Below are 23,918 nucleotides of genomic sequence, written 5' to 3'. Positions count from 1 at the left end.
CTGTTAGTGAAGGTAAAAGTCCATTTAAACTTATTTTCATGATACTTAATTAAAGAAAGACCATACCTGGCCATATAGCCCATGATGTGAGCCTGGATGATCATAGCCGCTTTGAGCACCTCCACCTCTCTCTGCTTCTCCAGACGATGCTCCAACGACTCGCGCAGAAAAACCTACAACAAAAACGTGCTCAAATTAAACTCATCTGTCATTTTGAACAAGTTTTACCAAATTACTTTACAGAAAAATGTATGTAACTTCCGAAACCTCTGGAAATGTGTCCAAAACATCTTTTCATAGGATTTTGTTTTGTTTGTTACATACTGTTGGATGATTTAAAGAGGCACTATGTAACTTTTCTGGTGGATGCTGGTCTGCTTGCCTCCATGAAGATGTTATCACTGTACCTGGAATATTTCGCAGTATGGCAATGTGTCTATATTCATGAAGACGAGGACTTAACAGCATCAGAAAGGAACAGGTCAGATCTGTGGAAAGGCGACTACGCTCACACTAAAATGTTTGTTTTTCAAGGGTTTTAATGAGTAAAAACATCTGTAAGAAACCTAAGATAGACAAGTTTAATGTTATACTAAGGAACAATAACATCACCAGACAAACAGACCCCTCACCAGAAAAGTGACATAGCACATTTTGAATACTGATGTTGTTCTTGTTGAAGCTTTGTCACATATTTCCTTTTTTTTTTTTTTTTTTTTAACAATTCCTAGAAGTGTACTCAGAAGCTAAAAATCTCCAAGTATCCTCTGACTCAAGTTCAAACATAGAGCAGCTTTCTAAACGTGAGCACACTTTTGTGACTGTAGCCTGGATCGGCGAACACACAAAGAGCACCTCATGTTGCATTAGCATCTCAAAGCCCCGTGTTACTAATCCTATAGATCGTTGCTATGCTAATTAAACCAATAATGGCCCCTGAGCCTCTGCACTCTGTTCAAAGTGACAACACAGCCCCTGGTGCACTTACATCACTTCCACAAAGTTACACTGGAGGCTGTAAAGGGACAATAGAGGGACATGTGCCGTGTGAGGGGACGGGGCCCACGCTCTAAATCTGTCACCGGGACAAAAGTGGAACAGAGCTCAGAGGGACCATGATCGATCTGAAACAGGGAGGACCGAAAATTTAAACCGAAATGTGATACAAATAAGTGTTATTTCCTGCATTTTGGTGAGTTCTGACTTGCGTACATACATACATATATATCCGTATATATATATTTTTGTCAACAACTTGAAAGAATATCACAGGTTTAACTTTACCCTGTTGGAGTGTAACTCTTTCTTACATTCTGATACTTTACTTATTTCAATAGTCCCTCTAGTTTCTGAATAAGAGCTATTCGAATGTAAAAAATCTGCCCCTGTTTCCTCCGTTACCGCTTGACCAGACCCATAACACACATATACATACATGCAGAAACATATTCTCGTTTATGGTCGTACTAACTAATAATAATGTTATTCATAGTTTATCATTTCTGATCATACAAAATAAACAGTAATGAGAGCGAAAAATTTAAAGATTTTTTTGTTTTCATTTATGGTCGTACAAACTAATAATAATAATGAAGAAGGTACAAAAGTGTATCGTTTATGATACAAAAATACAACTGTACAAAATAAACAGTAATGAGAATAAAAAATTTAAAGGGCCCATCTCATGCAAAATCAACTTTTCAGAGCTTTCTACCTTCTAAGAGTGATGTTGGGCCATGTATATGTCACCAAAGTGGTTTTTAGATTGATTCTGCGTTTTTTTTTATTTTAACAAATTGCTGCGTATTTCTGTCACCCTCCCACGTGACAATGAACTAAAGCTGCTACAACAATGACGCGGCAGCTACACCTATGACGTGTTTGACGTAGCAGAAAGGGCTTTTGCATGAGATGGACCCTTTAAGGATTTTTTGTTTATGGTCGGACAAACTCATAACTGTAACGAAGAAGGCACAAAAGTTTATCGTTTATGATCATACAGAATAAAATTACAGTTGGTATGGGTACATAGACACATACAAATAGAGATAAGACCTGTAATTTTTAACAGTAATGTCAATGTCTTTAATCTTGAAATTTGAAATTGAAAACCACGTATGAAATTGCAACTTGAGGAACAGAGCTTCAGAAAGAGCAGAGATTACAGTCTGCATCACACCCCCAGGAAATATTGATCACATCATTCATGAACTAAAAAACAAATTCAAAGTTGTAAAGTTTCTGATTCTGTGTCGTTGAGTTGTACATATTGTTTTCTGTTTTCTAAATAGCTTATTATCCACTGATGAGCCACCCCTCGAATCCCATACTTTTTAATTTTCTTAAGTAATCTTTATTACCTCAGAAGCTTTTTGTAAGTCAATAAATATACTTAAAAAATAATTACCGTTGTCAATTTCAGTTGCTATCTTTTCGGTTACTTCCATTATTGCCATTGCTGTTGAATGCTCTGCCCTAAATCCATACTCATTATCAGTCAATGTGTTTTGTTTTTGCAAAAAAACTATACAGACTTATTGAAAACACCTTCTCCAATATTTTTGAAAACTGTGGAAGCAGTGAGACTGGCTTGTAGTTTGAAAAGTTGTGTTTATCACCATTTTTGTAAGCGGGAACTATTTTTGCTCATTTTATTTTATCTGGGAAAACTCCCGTTGTTAATGACAGACTGCATATGTATTTTTCACAATCATCATATCCAAACCCTCACAGTCAGTTTCTACAGTTTTTAACATTTTTTATTATTTCATCTTTCCCCACCTTGTCCAGAAAAATACTGTTCACATTGTCATTAATTCTATTTTCCTCTAACTTTTTAGAGGGATTTCCTGTAAGGCTAGACCCCACATTAGCAACATATTCACAAAAGTCATTTGAAATTAGTTTTTCATCATATATGTCAATATTTTTCTTTACAAAGTAATGTGGATAAGGATGTTTCACTTTCTTTTTTAACACTATTTATTATGCCCCAAGTTGCATTTATGTTATTTCTGTTTTGTAAAGTTAAACTTTGGTGCTGCTCTGTTCTACTCTGTTGTGTCTGTTTTTATGACATGTTCACTTGTTTCCAGTCAATTCCTGAAAACAAAGTTGGAAGTCGAGTTGGAAGTGTTTGGAGTTAGCTCACATTTGGCAGAAGCTTTCACAGGCTTTAGAATGGATCAGATCCGACCCCAAGTGTTTCAGCAAAGCCACATTCACAAGACAATGAGACAATTAATAGATTTTAAACTACAAAACATTCATATGATTACTGAATAAATGCACATGTTAAATTGTTTAGAGCTTCCGTGTTATTACACAGTGTTCATTCCAAATTCCACTGTAATCCATGAATCTTATGACAAACAAACACTGAGGTGGCGGAAGACGTCTGTAGTCACAGTATGAAGTAGTCAAATACAGTGTGAGTGAAAAGCAAGAAGAGCAAAATGTGACTACACAGCTCTCTTATTGACATATTGTTAAAAAAAAGGGGTTATAGGTGAGTTTGTAGTAAATTTTAATTAGAAAAGTTGAGGGAAAATAATAATAAGTGTCTACTGACTGTCTATTAACTGCATATCCAAGAATCCAACAAAGCAAAGGGTGGACAAAATAGATTTTACATTTCAGACCAATTATTTTCCAGGTTTTCCAGCATTTCCTGGATCCGTGGAAACTATAAGCAGTATGATTACTAAGTTACAGAATAAGTAATGATGTTTTGACATACATACATAACATATTATTGTTACAGATTTTCTAAATAAATTTTGTGAAACTGAACTACATGGATAATACTTCCTTTTTCTTTTTAAATGAAAAAAACATGACGGCAAAATAGTTTCACTAATTGTTAATGTCTGCTTTTCCATTACTTAAATAAGTGAAATTATTATTAAAACTTTTATTGAAATTTTTACTTATTTAGATTATTTCACCAGCTTGATAAATATTTAATTGTGTGGTTTGTGAGATGACAGTAAAGACATTCTGATTCAGATTATAGTCGCCTCTTGACAACACTGTAAAACATATAATACCAGCAGACACCAGCTGAACACAAAAACCTCTAAGCATTATGGGTAAATATATGACTATAGCTGACGCAGTGCACCAGAAGCTAACAGATGGAGCAGCAGAAGGTCCCAAACCAGTGAAGATCTTGGCAGCTTAGAGGCTATAATTCAACCAGAAAGAAAGGTCGAATACAAGGAATTTTAATGTGCCACAAACATTCAAAAGAAAAATGCAGTGTTGGTATCACAAACCCACTATAGAGTCTAGTGTTTAAAATCCTCTTGTATAATGTGTTCATATGCCCACAGCTGTATGGTCCAGTATTACCATATTTTCTGCACTATAGGGCACACTTAAAAGCCTTTAATTTCATCCAAAAAACGACTGCACGCCTTATAATCCAGAGCGCCTTGTATATGAATTTATTGGGGTGTCTTAGTACGACTTTAGTAAACTACAAAGCCGCTCCACTTGCAGCATTACGGCTCCCGTAGTCAGGAGCATCAGGAGTAAAACATACTGTGAGTCCTTTTAATGTCAAAATGCACCTGTCAAGAGACACACTTACAATGCTCACTTTAAACTCAAGTTTATAAGTCACGGAGTAAAACATGGGAAAAGAGCAGCTGCGAGAGAATTCAACATTAATGAATCAATGGTACATAAGTGGAGAAAGCAAACCAATTCAATGCTTGCCATCATTCCAGGTGGATTAACTAAAGAACTTCAGTCGCTAGATGTTGGTGTCAACAAGTCGTTCAACGTGAAAGTGCGAGCTGCGTGGATGAGAGAAGGAGAACACACATTCACCAAGACAGAGAGACAGCGCCGAGCAACTTATGCCATGATCTGCCAATGGATCGTGGACGCCTGGACTAAGGATCAGTATCAACTGTGGTCCGAGCTTTCACCAAGACCAGAATCATCACTGAACTGAACTCCAGGGAACAGTAACCACACTGACTCGGATAATGACGAGAGGGATGTGGGCGTGCTGGATGCCGGAATCGTGCAACTGCTTAATTCGGACACTGAAGATGAAGAATCTGAGGAATTTGTGGACGAGGAATGAAAAGGAAATGAAAAAGTGAGTGTAATGTGTTACTTTTTAGTTACTACTATAACTGAACAATTATGACTTATTGTGAATACACGAACAATTTAGCGTCTCAGACAGTATTTTTTTTACGTGTTACAATTGAACAAAGTTGAGAGTTATTGTGAACGCGTTAAATAAAGTTTGACTGACTTATCTAACTGTTGTGTTTTGTCTGATGCGCTTTATAGTTCAGTGCGTTCAAAAAAAGACCATTCAATGACAGTGCACCTTATAATCCAGAGCGCCTATAGTGCGCAAAATACGGTACTTATGGAGACTTGTGAATCATGAGTTAAAGAATACCAAATCTTCACCTCACTCACTCCCAACTTTTCCTGTTGTCCCACATAAATCCTTATTTCAATCCTTATAATTCTAAATTGGTTCTCACACAATAGTAAATTATTGTGTCTGCTCTTTCTATTTTATCCGGACAAAACAAACCGACTTTAAAAATGAACCTTCACATTCATATTCATTCACTTTCATAACTGCACGAACTGGGCCCAAACACACTTTCTTTTTTCCATCATCACTGCGGTGGATCCCTCTGCCACCACTCCATAGTGTCAGTATAATTTCTTCTCATTTGCATTAAGTTAATCACATTACACATAATTTAAATCCTTTATTTAGATTTATATTCTAATTTGAGTGCACACATTTTAGTTAATATAAGTCTGATTTACTTACACTTTTTTTTTTTTTTTTTGAGGACCCTTGGAAGAGACCATCAGGACTCAGCAAAGGGGGAGCACTGTTTAGTTAGTTTATTAAGTTTTTTAGTTTGTGTTAAGGTCACTTTATTATCACTTATTATTTTCTGTATTATAATGATTTGTTTTCTTCTTACTTTGATTAAGTTAGTAGTTTAGTTAATTATTTAGTATTTAGTTGGTCCTCAAGTATTTAAATACCCCTGTTTCTTTGTCTGGTTGGGTTAGTTTTGGTCTGTTCAGTTTGATTTAAGTCTACGTTCAGACAGCAGGGCTTAACGCCCAATTCAGATTTTTTTGTGAAATCGTTCACATTTCCAATTAAATGTGACTTGTATGTGTCTCCAGTGTGAACATTAAACGGCCTGAAAGTGTCTCGCATGTGCACTGGAGACACGATGACGTCAACCGCAGTGAGCGTGCTCTGTGTTTACAGAAGTTGTCCAAACATGGACGCAGCATCGAGCACCTGGAGATTTTAAAGTTCCTCTCGTACCGGAGCCAGAACATGAACAACTTACTTGTTTTAAAGAGGAGATTGAGAAGGAGAAGGACGAGGTTTTTGGTCGTGGCATTTTGTGGGACAGTGGGTCCGTTGAAAGGAACGTGTGGATGTGGAGACATAGCCAAGAGTGGTGAGTGGCGATGTGCTTCACTTCAGTGACACGGAGTTCATTAACAATTTTCACCTACTTCAGTGCAGAATAGTGACGTTTGTGTCTTGTTGATAACGTGTAGGTGGATGAATGCGCTTTGGCCGTTCACACTGAAGTCGCATGTCAAAAGATCAGATATGTATCGGTTTCAGGAGCACATATCCAAGTGTCCTGGGTCACATTTGAAAAAAATCGGATCTGTGTCGTTCAGACTGTCATTAAAAGATCAGATACAGGTCACATAGAGGCCAAAAAATCGGATTTGGGTCACTTCAGGCTGCAGTCTGAACGCAGCCTTAGTTACCCCAGTTGGGCCCGGCTTTTTTGTTAGTAATTTGCCTAATTTGAGCCTTTGTTAAATTATATCTTTTTTTGATGTTATTAAATTTAAACTTATTTTTATACCTTTCTGTTTGCTCCAATACAATCATCATCATCATCACAAAAACAGCAGAATCTAGTGCGTGTATCATCCCCACTATAGGGTCTAGTGTCTGAAAGCCTCTTGTATAATGTATGTCTAATGTATGCATACGCCCACAGCTGCATATACAGATGTTAAAGCCTAATACTGTCCATCACGGAGGCCCACTTGGAAGCAGATCTAATAAGTGTTTTGCTGTAGGTGCTTTGAGCTCATATTATCTCTGAGTATCTCTCCACAGCGCTCACATGCACGACAGCGAAGAGGACGGGAGCTGCACTATATGAAGGCCAGAGGGGACCAGTGAAAGCTCAGTAGAATAGCTGAATAGAAAGTGTATTTTTTTAGATTAAGGTCATTTATCTTTCAAAGTGACACGCTGGAGTGGTTAGGACTCACAGCGAGAAGGTTCCACAATGGCAAATAAAGCAATGTATAGTTATGAATTTGAGGCGATACAAAATAACCTCTAATTAGGGATGGGCATGATTAGTCGATTAATTGATAATTGATCATTAAGAATTTCATTGATTACGTAAATTTTAATCGACAAACCGAATGCAGGTTGCTGTGCGTAGCGTGAACAAACGGAGGTCCGTACAAGTAGCTCTCTGCACTCAGAAGGAGCGAGCAAACACAAACAGTTGGTCAGTCTGCGAAGCACAAATGCGTATTTAACGATGATTTGTACAAGAAATTCCACACATTCCGTTGCGTTCGGGACAAGTGTGAGTCCATGTGCACAGTGTATAAAGCAGCCCATATGTTTCGGTGTCCAGTGGGAAATGCTTTACCAGGTGAGAGAAACGCAATGTCGATGACGAGTCCCCATCTCCCTCCCCTCGTACGGTGTCCTGGTTTTGACAATCGCAAATATGGTCACACTAACCTGTATTCCACTGAGTTATGTCTTTTAATCTGACAGAAGTTGAACCGCATCAGCGACACAAGTGCTGTTTTTTTTTTAATCTTCGCTTAGTTTATGCAAATTAGTGATGCGGTTTTAAGTTTTGTTTCTGTGAGAGTTGTGCAAAACTGAATTAAACACATTATAATGTCAAACGGGCTGATGTGGCTCTAGAGTGGTTACGGTTTATTTGTCGTAAAGTTTAATTTATTTATGCACATTAGGAGTGCAGATAGTAATAATAATGATGATCATTTTAATATAAAAACGTTAATGATTAATCGATCGTTAATTCTCTCAACGATCGATTAAGAAAATTTCATCGAATGCCCATCCTTACCTCTAACATTAATAACACATTGCCATCAAGCTACTTATGAGAAAAATATGATGACTGAAGTGTATTTAGAATTGTTGCAGCGGTTTCAAGAAGGGTTGTCAAAAGTATCGAAAAACAGATACTAATCGATATTAGAACTAGTAATGAAACTAGATACAGTATTTTTCGGACTATAAGTGGCACTTTTTTCCATGGTTTGGGTGTTTCCAGTGACTTATACTCTGGTGTGACATTTTCACACACTGAAGTCGCGAGAGGCTCTCGTCTCAGTATCTGTGCTGCTGTTACTCCCACAGAGGGATTACACACATATAAAACCACATGGGAATAGAAAAGAAAATACTGTTCTTTAAATGATGAAAATGGCATTCTCTTGTCTAAAGAAAGAGTGTGTTTTGTCATCATTGTGGTATCAGGATTGGTATTGAGTATGGACTTTCTCTTGAGTTCCCTGTTTAAGTTTTTGTTTTTGAATCTTTACCTTTGTTTTTCCGAGCTGCCACTCCGCCCCGCTGCTGTCGTACAGGTGCAGCAGGTGCACACAGCAGGCCTTATGGTCGTCCAGCCCCCACGAGCTCTGCAGCAGCACCTTGTACCTGTGCAACAAGACAGAGGTCCAACTGTTAAACATCACCAAACTGAATGAGACAACCTTATTTTTGCTATTATTTTTTGTACACAGGGAGAGCATGCAAATTTCACACACAAAGGCTCCGTGAAGGAGTCAAATCAATGGCCTTCTCACTGTGAGGCTGTTGTATACCTTGTAATGTGTATTAAGTGTAAAGCTTTAAGAAATAAAAACAATTAAAATTTACATGAAAGCTAAAACTTTTCCCATAAAAGAATGTACAAATACTAAACATAAAAGCAAATTTATAAAAGGTGTAAAAGAATAATTTTTAGGAACGTAATAATTAGGGGTGTAATGATAACCAAGTCTCACGATACGATATCATCACAGTACGATATTTATTGCGATACTGTGGGAACGTTCACAGTAGGGTGGGGGGGCTCATGATGTAACAATATCCTAATCTCTCGGTATGATTTTTTCACGATATACATCTCACAGCACGATATTTATTGTGATATTTTGTGGAGGTTAACAAAACTGTTAATATGTAACTTTTTCCTCTTAAAATGCCTTAAGACGAGACTTAATCCAAAGAAAAAAGTGTTAGAACTGTTATTTCTTCTTGTAGTCTGCAGTGAAATGGCACAAAGGATCATGGTCTATCTAGTTCTCTCTGTCTTTTTTCTATTGCTGCACCATAACTCTTCATTTAAGCAAAGAGACTTGTAATTCGATATATTGTGATTGTCCACGATAATATTGTGAGAACTTGGACGATACGATATCACGATATTTTGGTTATTGTTACATCCCTAGTAATAATATATTAAACAAAACCATTTACCAACATAGGTTAAATTCGAATAATGTTTTATAAATAGTAGTTTTCAAAATGCTTGATAGGGTCCAATATTTTCCCTAATATTAAACACAATAATCATTGCATTGATATTTGTATACCCCTCCTCCGTACAGACCTGGCACAGAAGTCTGTGAAGGGCCTTCGTACAGGGAACCCAGTGCGTCTGATCTTCACAGTCTCCAGCATGCCTGAGTACCGGAGCTGGTTCAGCACCAGGGCCTGGTCAAACTGGTCCGGCATCTGTGTCACAAAAGAAGACAACACACTGTTAATAACTGTTGGGTTTCAGACGACATCGCTGCATTCTATACGTCAACATTATTTCATAGAGATGGATTGTTCAACTGCAGATTTTTGTTGTAATATATCAGGGTCTTGGGTTGTCAGTAATAGAAACGATCAGGTTCCATATTTGGGAATTTACCTTTCCAATATTTCATGGCAAAGTACAGTGTAATCAATAGGGAAAATTGGAACTTCCCCCCATCTGGAAGTATGCCACCATCAAATTCTCCCATCTGAAAACTACCAATAAAATCCACGTCCCAAAGGAAATGAACACACGCCAATGGACGAGCTGGACTGGCCTGGAGCTGTGAGGAGAATGAAACTGTCTGGGACCAATCAATAAAGCTGTTACGAGTTGTATTGACTTCCTGTGATGTGGTGGTGTTGTTTTGGTGGTCACAGATTTGACAACAGAGGAATATTGTAATTGATTTTCAGCTCAAATTGTTTGTGTTGATTCTGAATACTGTTTGGTGGAATCTATATTAGTGCTCATAGAAGCTTCATTGTAAACGTGAGCATGAATGACGAGGATTTCAACATCTAATAAAAACAATTGTTGAGGTATTTCACATAAGATGTCAAAACAGATGAACCAATAACTGTGATAATATGATATTAGTTTCACAAAATTACAACATGGCAAAATATGATGTACTGTGAAGTAAATATGACATCATATTTATCATGTACAATACCAGTCAAAAGTTTGGACACACCCTCTAATTTTTTTTACTTCTTTTTACATTTTGTATATAAGTACAATATATGGAATTATGTAGAATAGAAAAATGTAAATAAAACATTTTCAACAAAGCAAAGAGTGGCTACTTTGAGGATTTGAAGATAAAATGTAACAAAACAAAGAAACAAAAACATTAGTAGAGTTTTTGTCTTAACTACATAATTCCATACATCTTGCATCATATTTGAAGACTTCTGTATGGCGAACTTGAGTTTGGTGCCCGCACTATAACGCATTGTTGTTTTGTTTTGAATATATTTATTGTCTATTTTTGAGACATGCACATCTCTATTCACGTGAATTATTGAGACTTGTCCTATTACTTTGGTCACCTACTAGATAACCACAAGTGGAAGTAGTTGTATTTTTTGCTAGTACAATTACATTTTTGTTTACATCCATTACATATGATTTTTTTTTTACTTATGATTATTGTTTAAAAGTAAAATACTTTCATTTAATGTCATATTGAGAGAAAATCTAATTGCTCTGAGGCCTCGACCATTAGTGATACTAAGGGCAATTGGTTGGGGGCCCCTCCGGGTTTGGGGGCCCTAGGCAGCCGCCTACTTTGCCTAATGGTAGCACCGTCTCTGTGGTGAGTCTGTGGTGAGTCCAGACCTGACCTGTCATGTATACTTCTTGCTGAAAATAGTGAGACTATATTTGCAATACTTTGTTCAAATGTTTTGGTGCAATGTGTAACTTTACTTTTGGAGAATCTGCCACCTTGTCTCCATGGAGATGTCATTGCTATGCGTATTTACATAAACCAAACTAAACTCAACTCATAAAGTTCCATGGATACAAGCAGGTGATGTTACCAGGCCGAGTCAACAGGTCAAGTTTGTGAAAAGGCAATCCCACGCACAATAACAATACATGTTTTTCTAGGGTCATTTATTTATTCATTGCAGCAAAATCCTTGTAAATTAAAGGTGCACTATGCAACTTTTCTTGTGTTATTAGGGTGTTTTATTGCTCAAGATGGTGATGACACATCACCAGAAAAGTTACGCAGTGTACCTTTAATATAAGCCATACTGAGGAAGATTCCAAGCAATATTGTTCCATTCCTGCACGACATTTATCAAAGTAAAACACACAATTTTGTGAAAAGAATTAATGTGCATCTTCCACACAAATGTCAATACTTCTGCACATCTTCCCCAAAAAAGACTTGTGGTCTAGTTACATGACAGATAAGTGTAATTTAGTGTCCTGGTTTGCCCCATGACGTCTCCCACTCCCCTCTCCACGTCACTTCAGTCCCTTTAATCCCTTTAAACTGCATTCCACAGCTTCCAAAACATTACAACACTCAGACCAACTCAACGTCACCAGCTACAGCCCAATCCTAACACCTCTGGACCGGCCACGGCCTTATCACCAAATACAGAAGGGCTTTGAGGGTCCCCTTGGCGTGCGCCCCTAACCCCGTAACCTCAGTGGGCGTTTGAATGAAAAATGTCCCAAATGCCTGCTTTATCTAGTTTGTATCTGCTCTGAAGAAGAAGGGGCTCTGAATGGAAGCCTTTTGCAGACACCGGGCCATTAGCATATCTGACATTAGCATACGCGCGCACAAAGGCTAGCCGTGTAGCCACTGCCCTTCGCCTCGGGCGCTTCTCCACTCCAGCACTTCCTCTTCTCTGTGTCAATAGCTCTGCTCCCATTGGTCTGAGTTTCTTTGCAAGATTTGGCAGGTTTATTCATTATTTTGTAAGCATTTCTGCAGCGTTTTGTGTGGATTTCAAGCTATGGTTTGGCTGCTATTCATACTCACTCAATATGTAAAAACATGCTAAATAACATCAAATTCTAAAGAGCTTTTTGTTTTGTTTTCCATCTGCCCCGTGACAAGATTGTCTAGTGGAATTACTTGGCTTAAGTTAATAATGAACAAAGGTGATGGTGCAATAGGCTGCAGCTCATTTTAGAATCTGAATTAAAAGATGAATGACTAAATATTTCATAGTTTGAGTAAGAGGCTCAGAATCACATTTCATTGCATTTAAACAGTGAACCAGTCAGATGTGGCCAAAGCCAATTTCATCAGATCAGTGTGGAGGGAGTGAATAATATGAAATGGCAAAGCAACTTTGAACATCTTAAAAACTGTGCTATATTGACTAATGCATTATTATTGAATGAGAAATTCAAATGTCTCCATTAGGGCTTCAGTACAACTTTGGTAAACTACGAAGCTGCACCGCTCTACAGTCTATGTGTATGACCTGCAGATTTATAATCTCTGAAAAGTTTCACATGAACCATCTCCAACGCAACACACACAGAACAGACTCACCATCAGCAGCACATCCTCTGTCACACAAAGAACACTCAGAGTCATGTCCTTTAGTACAACAGAAGCTGAACCACATCAGCGGACAAGGAGTGAGCTGTTTTTATCAGCACTTTATAGTTCATGCAAATGAGCCATGTGGTTTTAAGTTTCATTTCTGTAAAACATAAACAAATGTGTCCTGAAGCCAAAATGCTGCAAATTGCAAAAGTACTAGTATTTGTTTTTTTAGAACCAACTTGGTTGTGTCTATACTTGTCGTTTTGTCTTGGTCTCTCTTATGAGCGTCACGTGACAACAGAACAAAACTAATCGAACGTCATCTCCCCATGCAGTTAAAAGAAACATTATAGATACAAATAGTTTTAAATCGTGATAACATTAAACTGAAAATACAACCACACGTTCATTTGTGCTGAGCAAATCAATAAATTATAATATTGGACTTTCTCTGTTTAATCATGAGAGTCTGCACAGTCACGCTGATTTAGTTGAAATGCAGTTTAGTATACACATTTATGAACATACAAACTGACCTACATATACCAGTACATATATCGAACTATACCACAAGAAGATATTTACTTTTTTTTTTTCTTTCATTACTGAATCCACGCGTAAGACACAGTGTCTTGATTTTTCCCAAATAATCACAACGAAGTACATGGATGTGGGCGGGGCTAGGGCGTAGGTGAACACAGACATTTCAGAGCACTCAAATCTCAAATACAGGAATGTAGAGGATTACTCAAACGTGTATGAATCAGTCACAATACAACGCTGAGTAAACTGATGATAAGACAGAGTGTCACAGCATGGTTAAACGCTCGTATAAGTTGATTTAACATGTCCTCTTTAAGTTACTACGGCTGTTACATGTTTATGGACTAATGTGTGTAAGTCTTCCCTGACCCCGTCCCACCATCGGAACAGCAGCGTGGGATTCCAACACGATTAGTTTCCTCCGTATTGTCCAGAGTGTCCAGTTGACTTTGTGTGTTTGCGTTATCCCCCCATCTGCCCCGCCTCTCAAACACAGCCACGCCCCCTTTTGTACCCCCGCTCTGGGACTATAGGAGGAAGTGGTCCTGAGAAATACACTGAGCCTGACCCCGGGGCTATTGTCACTGCTTCTATAGTCCTCCTCGGTGGTGCTGGGGTGAGAAAGGTCTGCTGCTGGACTGAAGAGATAAACGAGCAAGAGTCTAAAACTATCTTAAATCACTCATAGATAGGACATTTTTACAATATTATACTCACAAGCTGTGGTATACCTATAAATGCATTTTTATAAGTACAACTTGACTCAGAATGTGAAAAAACTCAAGTAAAAAGTACAAGTATGCCTCATCACCCCAAAAAATCTAATCGATGTGAAGTTCTTTAACTCTACAAACCACCAACGTTTTGAAAATCATCTTTTTACTTCCACTTCCCCATCAATCTTGGAGTTTTATCCCTGTATAATGAAAGAGTAAACCCCGTGTACAGTGGTGTGCGCAGGGCTCGCCTCCTGAAGTCAGTGAAAGGAGAATTAGCTGCAGTCTCTCTTTTGTAACTCCTCCTTTTTAAGTTTTGAACAATGTCTGCCCTCCGAGAAGAACATAAATCCCGCTAAATCCTTGAGCGGCTGGGAGCTGCTCTGACCCCCAGTCTGAAGGAGAATTCCACAGAACTAAAGACAAAGAGTGAATCAAAGAGGAGGAGTGAAGACAAGATCATTATATTACCATTAAAGCTCCTATTTTACGCTAAACTGACTGTTGTGAGCTTTAGGCCAAGTTATAACGCTGTTCCCTCATCAAACAACAGACCTGGAGTTGTCTTTTGTTTCATTCACACATGTTTGAGTAATCCTGCATAATCATTACACCCCATCCACACTAGTATGTATTCAAATCATTTTCATTGTTGATGCAGTGTTCGTTCACACTAATCCGATTGAAAACGGCTCCAGAGACGGAACGATCTGGTGCCTCCAGCTTCCATGAATTCATCTGAGTACAGATCTGATCCAGCACTGTGTGGACACCTGAAAACGTTGATACTCTGATGTAGGTCTGTGCACCGTGAAGTAATTCACCACCAAAACGCTAAGAGGCTAGAGTATATTCATATTTACCGTGTATGCGTATGAGCTGCAGACGAATAATCTATGAAAATTTTAACATGAACCATCTCCAACGCGATAGAAGCACAGAACAGACTCACTATCAGCAGAACACCCCTCTGTCACAGAAAGAACACTCATATTCCACTGAGTCATGTCCTTTAGTCCAACAGAAGCTGAACCGTGTCAGTGCACAATAGCGAGCTGTTTTTGAGCACTTAGTTCATGCAAATGAGCCATGCGGTTTTAAGTTTTGTTTCTGTAAACTGTAAACAAATATGCTCAAAGCTGTGTGGATAAGGAAGACTTGCGGACACAGAAACGACATGTGTGGACACAGATCGTTTCTGATACAGTGATACGGTGATACATGGACTAAACAAGGGGAGACAGTATTTCAGGTTCACACAGCTAAAATCTGGAACAGTCTGAACATGTGAGACAGACCTCTACTTTGACGCTGTTTAAATCCAGGCTCAAAACATTTCTGTTTAACTGTGCATATGACTGAAAAGTTTTCATTCTGAACTGTTCTCTCTAATTTATGTCTCTCTTTTTTAATTTTAATCTTAATGTTTTGATTTGTTTTTATTATGATTTGAATGTATTTCTTATTCTGTAAAGCACTTTGAATTACTTTGTGTACGAATTGTGCTGTACAAATAAACTTGCCTTGCCTTGCCATGGATTTGTTTCAGTGTAAACGGGGTCTTAGTCTGTTTACATCTTAAAAACTCAAAATGCTGTATTCCACCTTATATCATGAAGCACGTTTTCAAATGATCAACAACCTTTTACCCTTGGTTCAGTAGAGAGTAAATTCCAGGGTTGAAATTATCCAAGTGATTTTAATAAAAGTGTGTGGAATATAAAAATACAGTGGAGCACATCCTGTATTACCACATGACATCATAAGGTGGAACAGTGTGTTTTGCATTTGAGAGAAAAACAGCTTGATTGTGCAGGGTTTGTGTGTTAAAAATGTGTGAATGAAACACAACACCACTCCAGGTCTGTTTGTGATGAGGAAACAACCTTATAATAGAATAATAAGACTCACTCAAGTGTTTTCTGATGTTATGTCCTTAGGCAAGACATCCACTCTCCATTAGTCTAAATATTCCTGCAACAATACAGTACATGGCTCGCTGTGACTGGAAGCACAAGTGGCGTCTTGCCAAATCACCATGGCAACTTGGAATCAATATAGGGATACTCCAAAAAGATGCATCAGATATTTTCTTTAAAAAAGGACAATTTACTTTACGTGTGTACTAGAAATATTAAGACAAAATAAAATGGTTTACACTTTTCATATGACATTTTATCTTATTCATTTACCATGTTAAAATCTTATGTTTGCCACTTTCATTAGCAGGTAACATCCATAATGTTACAGATACTGACAGATATGAATTACATAAATGATCTTAAATCAATCTGTGTATCATTCGTTCATTCATTTTTTAATATAAAACCAATAACCAAGATAATGATTCAGTCCATGTACCATTTGTTCTTTTGAATTTCAATTAAAAACGAAAATCGAGAAAAATAATTATTCAAAACAACAGATCTCTATTTCTGAAATTTAATTTAAAGTTTATTTCAAATAACACTCATCAAAAAACAGTCTCAGTGCCTATTTTAATTTTGATATTTTATTCTCTCTGGTTTATATGCCGCCTGACGTTCTGCTGCAGTGTTCAACAATGACTTTCTAGGACACAAAAGTAAACGCGATGTTATACGCTATACTATATCCAGAGAATTGCAATAATTTTTCAGTTAAGTCCTTCTAGCAATAAATCAGAGAGATTAAATTATCCAAAATTAAAATAGGCACTAAGACTGTTTTTTGAGTGGTGTTAGCTGAAATAAACTTCAAATTAAATGTTGGAAATAGACATAGACACTAAAGCAGAATAATGAAATAACAACCTGTTTTCCCATTTTATTCTTTTCCATTCTTAATTGAAATTCAAAAGAACAAAGGGTACACGGACCTCATTCGATTTTTCAGTTTTCGATTTTGTGTTTAAATGAATAATGGAAAAAAGAATAACAGCCGTTTCCTGTTTCCGTGACTTAAACTGTGATGCTGGACTTTTGCACCACATACAGACTGAACCAGGACTAAATCAGGACTGAACGAGGTCCGGGACCAGACCAGAACCAGATCGGTACCGAGACCAGGACTTAGACCAGGACCAGACCAGGATCAGGACTGAGACCGGGACCAGACCAGGATCAGGACTGAGACCGGGACCAGACCAGAACTGAGACCAGGACTGAGACTGGGACTGAGACCAGACCTGGTTTAGTCCTGTTTTAGTCCTGGTTCAGTCCGTATGCAGTGTAAAAGTCCGGCATCTCAGTTTAAGTCGGAATCATTTTTCCCAATTTATTCATTTAAACACTAAATCGAAAACTGAAAAAACTAATCGTTATCCATTTTTTCATTTTGGTTTTGGAGACAAATAATGAAGAAAATAATTGTTTTTTCATGTTCTTATTTTTGGTTTTATATTGAAAAACTAATGAACGAATGAAACATGGATTTAAACTAACCAGACTGTGATTAGGCTGTCACACATTTTCAGTCTCCATACCATTAGCCTATATCACATGCATCTGGCCTATTCAAATTCACTGTAATTACTGCCATGCTCTTCCACATGTCACACTGTCCCCTCATGTTAGAGATGCACAAGACCAACCAATCACGTCCTGTTTACATCAAAATCAACCACACTATTTGTAAAAATTATTTGAAAACAAAATGGAAAGCAGTTTGTGTATAAATGTAATTACGTTGTCATGTCACTGCAGACTAATTGAGATTAATGACAGCGGTAATGACTAGTAATGGATTTAATTAAAGACCGACTGAGGTGTTAAATGGGTCATTTGTAACAGGGAGATGAACAGATGATAAATGATAGACAAAGCTATCACATTTCCACACTCAGTGTCTTAACAACTCCATTCATGCCCTACTATTTGACATACGAACTGTACGACTGTATTACTGCCTTGTAATTAGCATGCTAGTTGTTAGGGTCTGGTAAAAAATTAGGTAAGGTAAGAACCGATCCAGCTTTTTCTGTTCCGATAATGATGTAGATAGTTTGGTTTTAAGTATTTACTGTTATCCGATATCAAGAAATCCCAGGGCAGAGTCTGAAAAGATGATTTAAATACAAATGCATAATCCAAATATGTTTTATAACGGTTGTTTATCGTATAAAGCAGCTACAGAAGCAGCTCCTGTCAGATCCTCTCAGTCTGTAACACAGTTTAAGACGAGACTGAAAACTCACCTCATCTCCCTGGCATTTAGTACGAGCTGTTCAGGTCATTTGGGTGTTTTTATTGTAGTTTTCACATGTTATCTGTACTGTTTGTTCCATTTTTTTGACTTGTATATGAAGCACTTTGGTCAGCTGGAGTAGTTTTAAATGTGCTTTATAAATAAACTTGAATTGAACTGAACTGAATTGAGCTTTGAAAAAATACAAGTTCAATATTACGAGGTGTTTAGGGGCCAATATTGATAGTAATACATTCTTTCTAGACCAAAATGACAACTGAACAGATATCTGGGGACCAACATCTAATTCATCAGCCATTATCTGTTACCAGGAAAAAAAAATCCTTACAAATATCCAGTCAACTCACCAGGAAACAGATGAATAAACACACTAAATCTTAAGGAGGTTGTGATCTTTGAGTACTTCCATGTAACTGGATACATGTGTGTGTTTTTAACAGATACTTTGTTCTTCTAAGTATTCTCTTCCCATCCTCATTAGCAGCTCCTTACATAACAAAAGCCAGCGTGACTGCTCCTGTCTGCTCCTCCAGACAGTTACCACCTGTAAGATACGCTCATGATGCCGGGTTTACGTTAGTGTGTGCTGTGTTATCTCCATCTTTACCCTTTCAAAACATAGAAGACACACATAAAAGCGATTTAACCAACTGTCAATTTACACTATACTGCCGAGACTCCAAAAAAAGTCAAAATGCAAACCTCAAACTAAACTGAAAACCACTCACAACAACAATACCAAACACTCTCTGTGTGCATTGACCTCACAACATTAAATTAAAAATGCACTGTGCAATTTTTCTTGTGGAGGGTCAACCACCTGCTCGTTTCTATGGAGATGTTAGCACCAAGCAAGTGACTCCACCAAGTTACAGGCCAGATCAGTGGAGAAGTGACCCCATTTACAATAAGCGTGCATAATTTAGCAACAAAAACATGCATACTTAAAGTGATAAAAGTAAGATACGCTAAGTTTAAAGGGACAGTTCAGAATTTTGGACATAGGGCCTCATTTCCTAGTGAGCCAGAGTGTTGGAGATGTGTGGAGACACTTTTTGAAATATTCCATCCAGTCCTTGTATTTGCAGAGGTCACTGGTGCTAGGCTAGTACATGTCAATGGCCATAGTTAGCCTCCCACTAAAAACAGTCTTACCCACTCCACAAAACACCTGAAATAAATCTCTTATTACACCAGACTGTTCATGTAAATGTCTGTGTTGATAGAATAATGTTTGAAATAAAATTAACCTTGTGTCGCATGAATCGTCGCATGTTGAGGGAATATTTTCTCATATATCAGTTCGCCACTGCCAAGCTTTCTATCACTGCTGCTCTGACATAAATCCTTCAAATGCAAGGCTGGTTTAACTTCTAACATTTTTCTATCAACACAGACATTCACATGGACAGTCTGGTGTAATAATAGATTTGTTTCGGGTGTTTTGTGGAGTGGGTAAGACTGTTTTTAGCGTCAGGCTAACTATGGCCATTGATATGCACTAGCCTAGCACCAGTGACCTCTGCAAATACAAGGACTGGATGGAATATTTCAAAAAGTGTCTCCACACGTCTCCAACACTCTGGCTCACTAGGAAAAGAGACCCTATGTCCAAAATTCTGAACTGTCCCTTTAATTCCAGGCAAAGCAATAGCATGTCCATCATAGAAACAAGCAGGTAGTGGACCCAGAATCAGAAATGTTCCATAGTGTACTTTAAAGTTCAATGTGTAGGGACCAGTTGCACAGTATGACAATAAAAAACTGTGTCAAATACAATAATGTACAAACTCAAACTGGATTCAAAATGAAAGAAAACTCAGAATAATGTAATTTTTGTGTCCAAATGTACACAAAAATATATGTTGAAAAATGTAACAATATTTTAATTTGAAATGAATTTAGTAAAAAAAAACCTAAAAAGCTTAAAATTGCATGCAACAAGCTGACACCTGAACGCACCTTATCCTCCCACTGATATATACTTGCCTATAACTAACATAGTGCAAGAGACAATACCAGACACCTCACCTCTTATTTCTCCATCTGTCCAGCCTTTTTTAAAAATAATTCCACGCTTTTTCCCCCTTTTCACAAAATTCCAAAATTCCCAAATCTGAAATCCCAGCTTCAGTTGCAGCGGTGAGAGTGCAGTGCGTGCATCTGTACACTCCCCCCGAAGTGAGCGCTGTGCCTCTGAGCGCCCAAACAAAGGCTCCGTCTGAGAGGAGGGAGAGGAGGCGGGGCTAAAGGGGAGGGGTTGCCATGGCGACGTGACTCCTGCCGGGGGCTAATTTGTGTGTTGGTCACTTTTTTTGGGGCGGCTCTGGGGCTGTTTACATTCAAACTGACTGGGAATGCTCCGGCTCGGTTGTGAAAACTATACGGGTCCATTGAGCTTTGTTTAGGAATAACGGACAACATTACATCACATTTTTGCTTCTTTTTTTTTACTTTTTGGTGAATTTATCCACTATGAAATCATTTTAGTTTTAATGTTAGAATATATTTTTCGGAAACTGAATGTAAAGAAAACTTTGAATGGAAAAGTTCAAAGTCTCACTGCTCCATTAGTGGTTACAAATCTCCAACTAGAGTGAACTGAACTGAGCATTTAGTTTTATGAACAAGTTAAAACGCAACTCACCAATGGCATGTAATATAAATTCAATTTCATATAAAGTTAAAGCTACACTGTGTAACTTTTCTGCTGGGGTTGTGGCATCGCCATGTTTACACTGAGATGTGTTTTTTTTACCTTAAATGTTCCACAGTTATGCATTAAACATATTGATAATGCACTTTGCTAAAAAGTCACACTGAAAAATATACTTTGTTTGTTGTTAGTTTGTTAGTTGTTAAAGTTAGAATAACTTTTTCTGAACTTTATGTACATGAAAGTTTGAATGGAAAAGGTCAAAGTCTAACTACACAATTAGTGGTAAAAAATACCCAATTGGAGCAGACTGAACCTAAAAAGTAAGGGGATGTAAATAACTTAAAGGTACACTGCGTAACTTTTCTGCTGGGAGGTATCCATGGAGATGTCAGCCTGATTCATCAGCTGGTTTTCACTTCATAGAAACTCGCAGCATTAAAATTCGTTCGCTCGACGGCAGGCGGATACTTTTTTTATTTAACAAATCTCTGCTATTTGGGTTAGGGTTAACCCCGCTAACGGGGTTAACTGGTATATTAAGCTTTTCCCAAATCCCGTAGGAAGAAGGACAATAATGTCTTTCCCCTTGATAAAATTCACTAAACATTCTCTTTGTTCCAGCTTTAAATCCTCAATCTCTGGAATCGTTGCCAACACAGAATGTATGGCTCTTCGCTGATTGGCTGGTGCTCGGACTCACACTTCCGGGGTTTTTACAAACTGTCTACTGTACTCTGATTCCTGACCTAGAGCTGGAGAGAAATGAAATTGAGCGGACGAACTAGGTGGAACTATGGAGATGTGGCTTATTGATATATAAGTGAATTCATGTTTTTGTTGCTCATTATCTTGAAAAATATGCTTTGTTAACTGTAGTTGCGGTCACCTCTCCACAGATCTGACCTGTAACTTGGTCTGGTCCAGGCTGGTGCTGGTTGTTTCATGGAGATAGGTAAGTTTATTCATCATTTTATGGTGCACTATGACACCAAAGCATGTTCCAAGTTTGTGAATTTTGTTCACTGATAATGCTGATTCTGAGTCTGAAGTTTAATGCCAAACTGTGGAACCTTTCAGACATTCTCAGAGACAAGCAAATGACAGACCCTCCACCAGAAAAGTTACATAGTGCACCTTTAAAGTTGAAAGTAAAAAATTCACCATAACTTGTGTAAAAATCAATGTCTGAACTCTGATGAAATTTGTCAAAAATACAAAGGAAACGGTTTTAAAATTGAAAAATTGATTTGGTTTGTGTAGATTTGGTTTGTTTTACTCAATGTTTGTTTATTTTTGTTTACTCTTTGTGACTTGAACTAAAGCACCAGCCTGTCCACTCTGTTCAATATATTGATAATTCCACTGAACTGAAGCCCCATGATCCCTCTCACTCGTCTGTTACATCACCAATCACAACAACGCAAAATAAAACAATACAATAAGTCCATTTAACATTGGACAACAGATGCTAGTGTCACAATATTACAATTTCACATTTGATTTCAATACTAAAGTATAGACTCGATACTCAATACAGATTCCGATACCACAATGATAATAAAAACATTCTTTCTTTAGGCTAGGCAAGGCAAGGCAAGGCAAGGCAAGTTTATTTGTATAGCACAATTCGTACACAAAGTAATTCAAAGTGCTTTACAGAATAAAGAAATTTAGACAATAGACAGTGATTTTCAGGATTAAATCAATAGTACTTTCTTTTCTCTTCCCATGTGTCTTATATGTGTGTAATCCTCAGTGGTCCAGTAGGTTCCATATTGTCCATGTGTGTATACTAGTCTATGTGCTCTTACTTTAGAAAGACTAGAAGTCTGTTTTTAAAAGATCAAAAATTTGAGATGGTCTTCTGCCTTTTTGCTAAATAAATTTTTGAAAATGTGGTGTCCACATACATGCAGAGCATTCACGGACTATGAAGGCATTTTCAGAAGCTGAGAAAACACATAGCTTAAACTCAACAAAATGTTTCATTTCATTCTTAATAAACTATACTTGAAGTAAGTGAGATGGTCGGGCAGGGGGCATTTGGAAATTTGCCGTGGAATGACCCCATGGTATTAATATTTTCCTTTTTTTAGCTGCTGTTTTGAACCATGTAGAAAAACTCGACCAGGGACTCTGCCTGTGACTTTGCATGACTTTGTTTTCCCTGTTTACATTATTATTACATCCCTAGTGCAGTGCGGGTCAATACAGTATGTTTTAAAGTCTAAATGCTTGAACCTTTCCTGTTCTCCACACTTACAGCACAGACACAATAGTTTAAGCCAGTTCCTGTTAAGCAAAATAATCTTGTTTTAGAATTTGCTTTTTTGTAGTCCTGCGTACAGACGACATTAGGTTCTTTGTCTGGTCTAACAATGTCCAAATCTGATAATAAACCTGCATTAGCGTCTCAGGGCACATTTCAGACTCTCCCTGGACAGATGGCTCCTAAAATGAAAGTGTGTCTTCTCTTGATTTGAATCCACTCATGTCTTTAATATTGACTCTCCCTCCTCCTTCTGTTGCTGTAAGTGAAGCAGGCAGATGACAGGACGCCTCTGGGGGCCTCTTTAGGGACCTGACCCCCACTTTCCCCAGGGGCACTACGTTTACTTCTCTACTTAAAGCTCTATTGAAGCCCTATCATCATCTGGCCTTGTTTAACATGAGATCAGACGCAGCATAAAGGACTGCAGCTGCCCCAGCACCGTTTAGAGATCACAGTTTTAGTGCGACGCTCCTCTCAGCTTGGATTTTAAAGGTCCTATATCAAAAACATACCAGGAATTTATTCCAGCCTTGTTATTGGTTGATGTGTTCTATTTGAAGGCCACACCAATGCTTTGTTCTTAATTAAGCCCTGATGA

The 23,918-nt window shown here is 37.8% G+C and overlaps 1 protein-coding gene across 1 annotated transcript in view; it reads right to left on the bottom strand.

The window, feature by feature from the left end:
* Window positions 1–23,918, bottom strand: part of myo10 (myosin X) — a 235,114-nt gene that overhangs the window by 26,313 nt on the left and 184,883 nt on the right. Inside the window, 3 exon segments of the mRNA XM_055151493.1 lie at window positions 67–173; window positions 8,650–8,764; window positions 9,723–9,847. Coding sequence (XP_055007468.1) covers window positions 67–173; window positions 8,650–8,764; window positions 9,723–9,847 — 347 coding nt within the window.

The sequence above is a fragment of the Boleophthalmus pectinirostris genome, unplaced genomic scaffold (genome assembly GCF_026225935.1).
Source record: "Boleophthalmus pectinirostris isolate CB_2022bp ecotype Guang Dong unplaced genomic scaffold, ASM2622593v1 HiC_scaffold_16, whole genome shotgun sequence".
Classification (NCBI taxonomy): domain Eukaryota; kingdom Metazoa; phylum Chordata; class Actinopteri; order Gobiiformes; family Gobiidae; genus Boleophthalmus; species Boleophthalmus pectinirostris.
The sequence above is the reverse complement of the archived record's forward strand: the minus strand, read 5'-3'. Positions and strand labels throughout refer to the sequence as shown.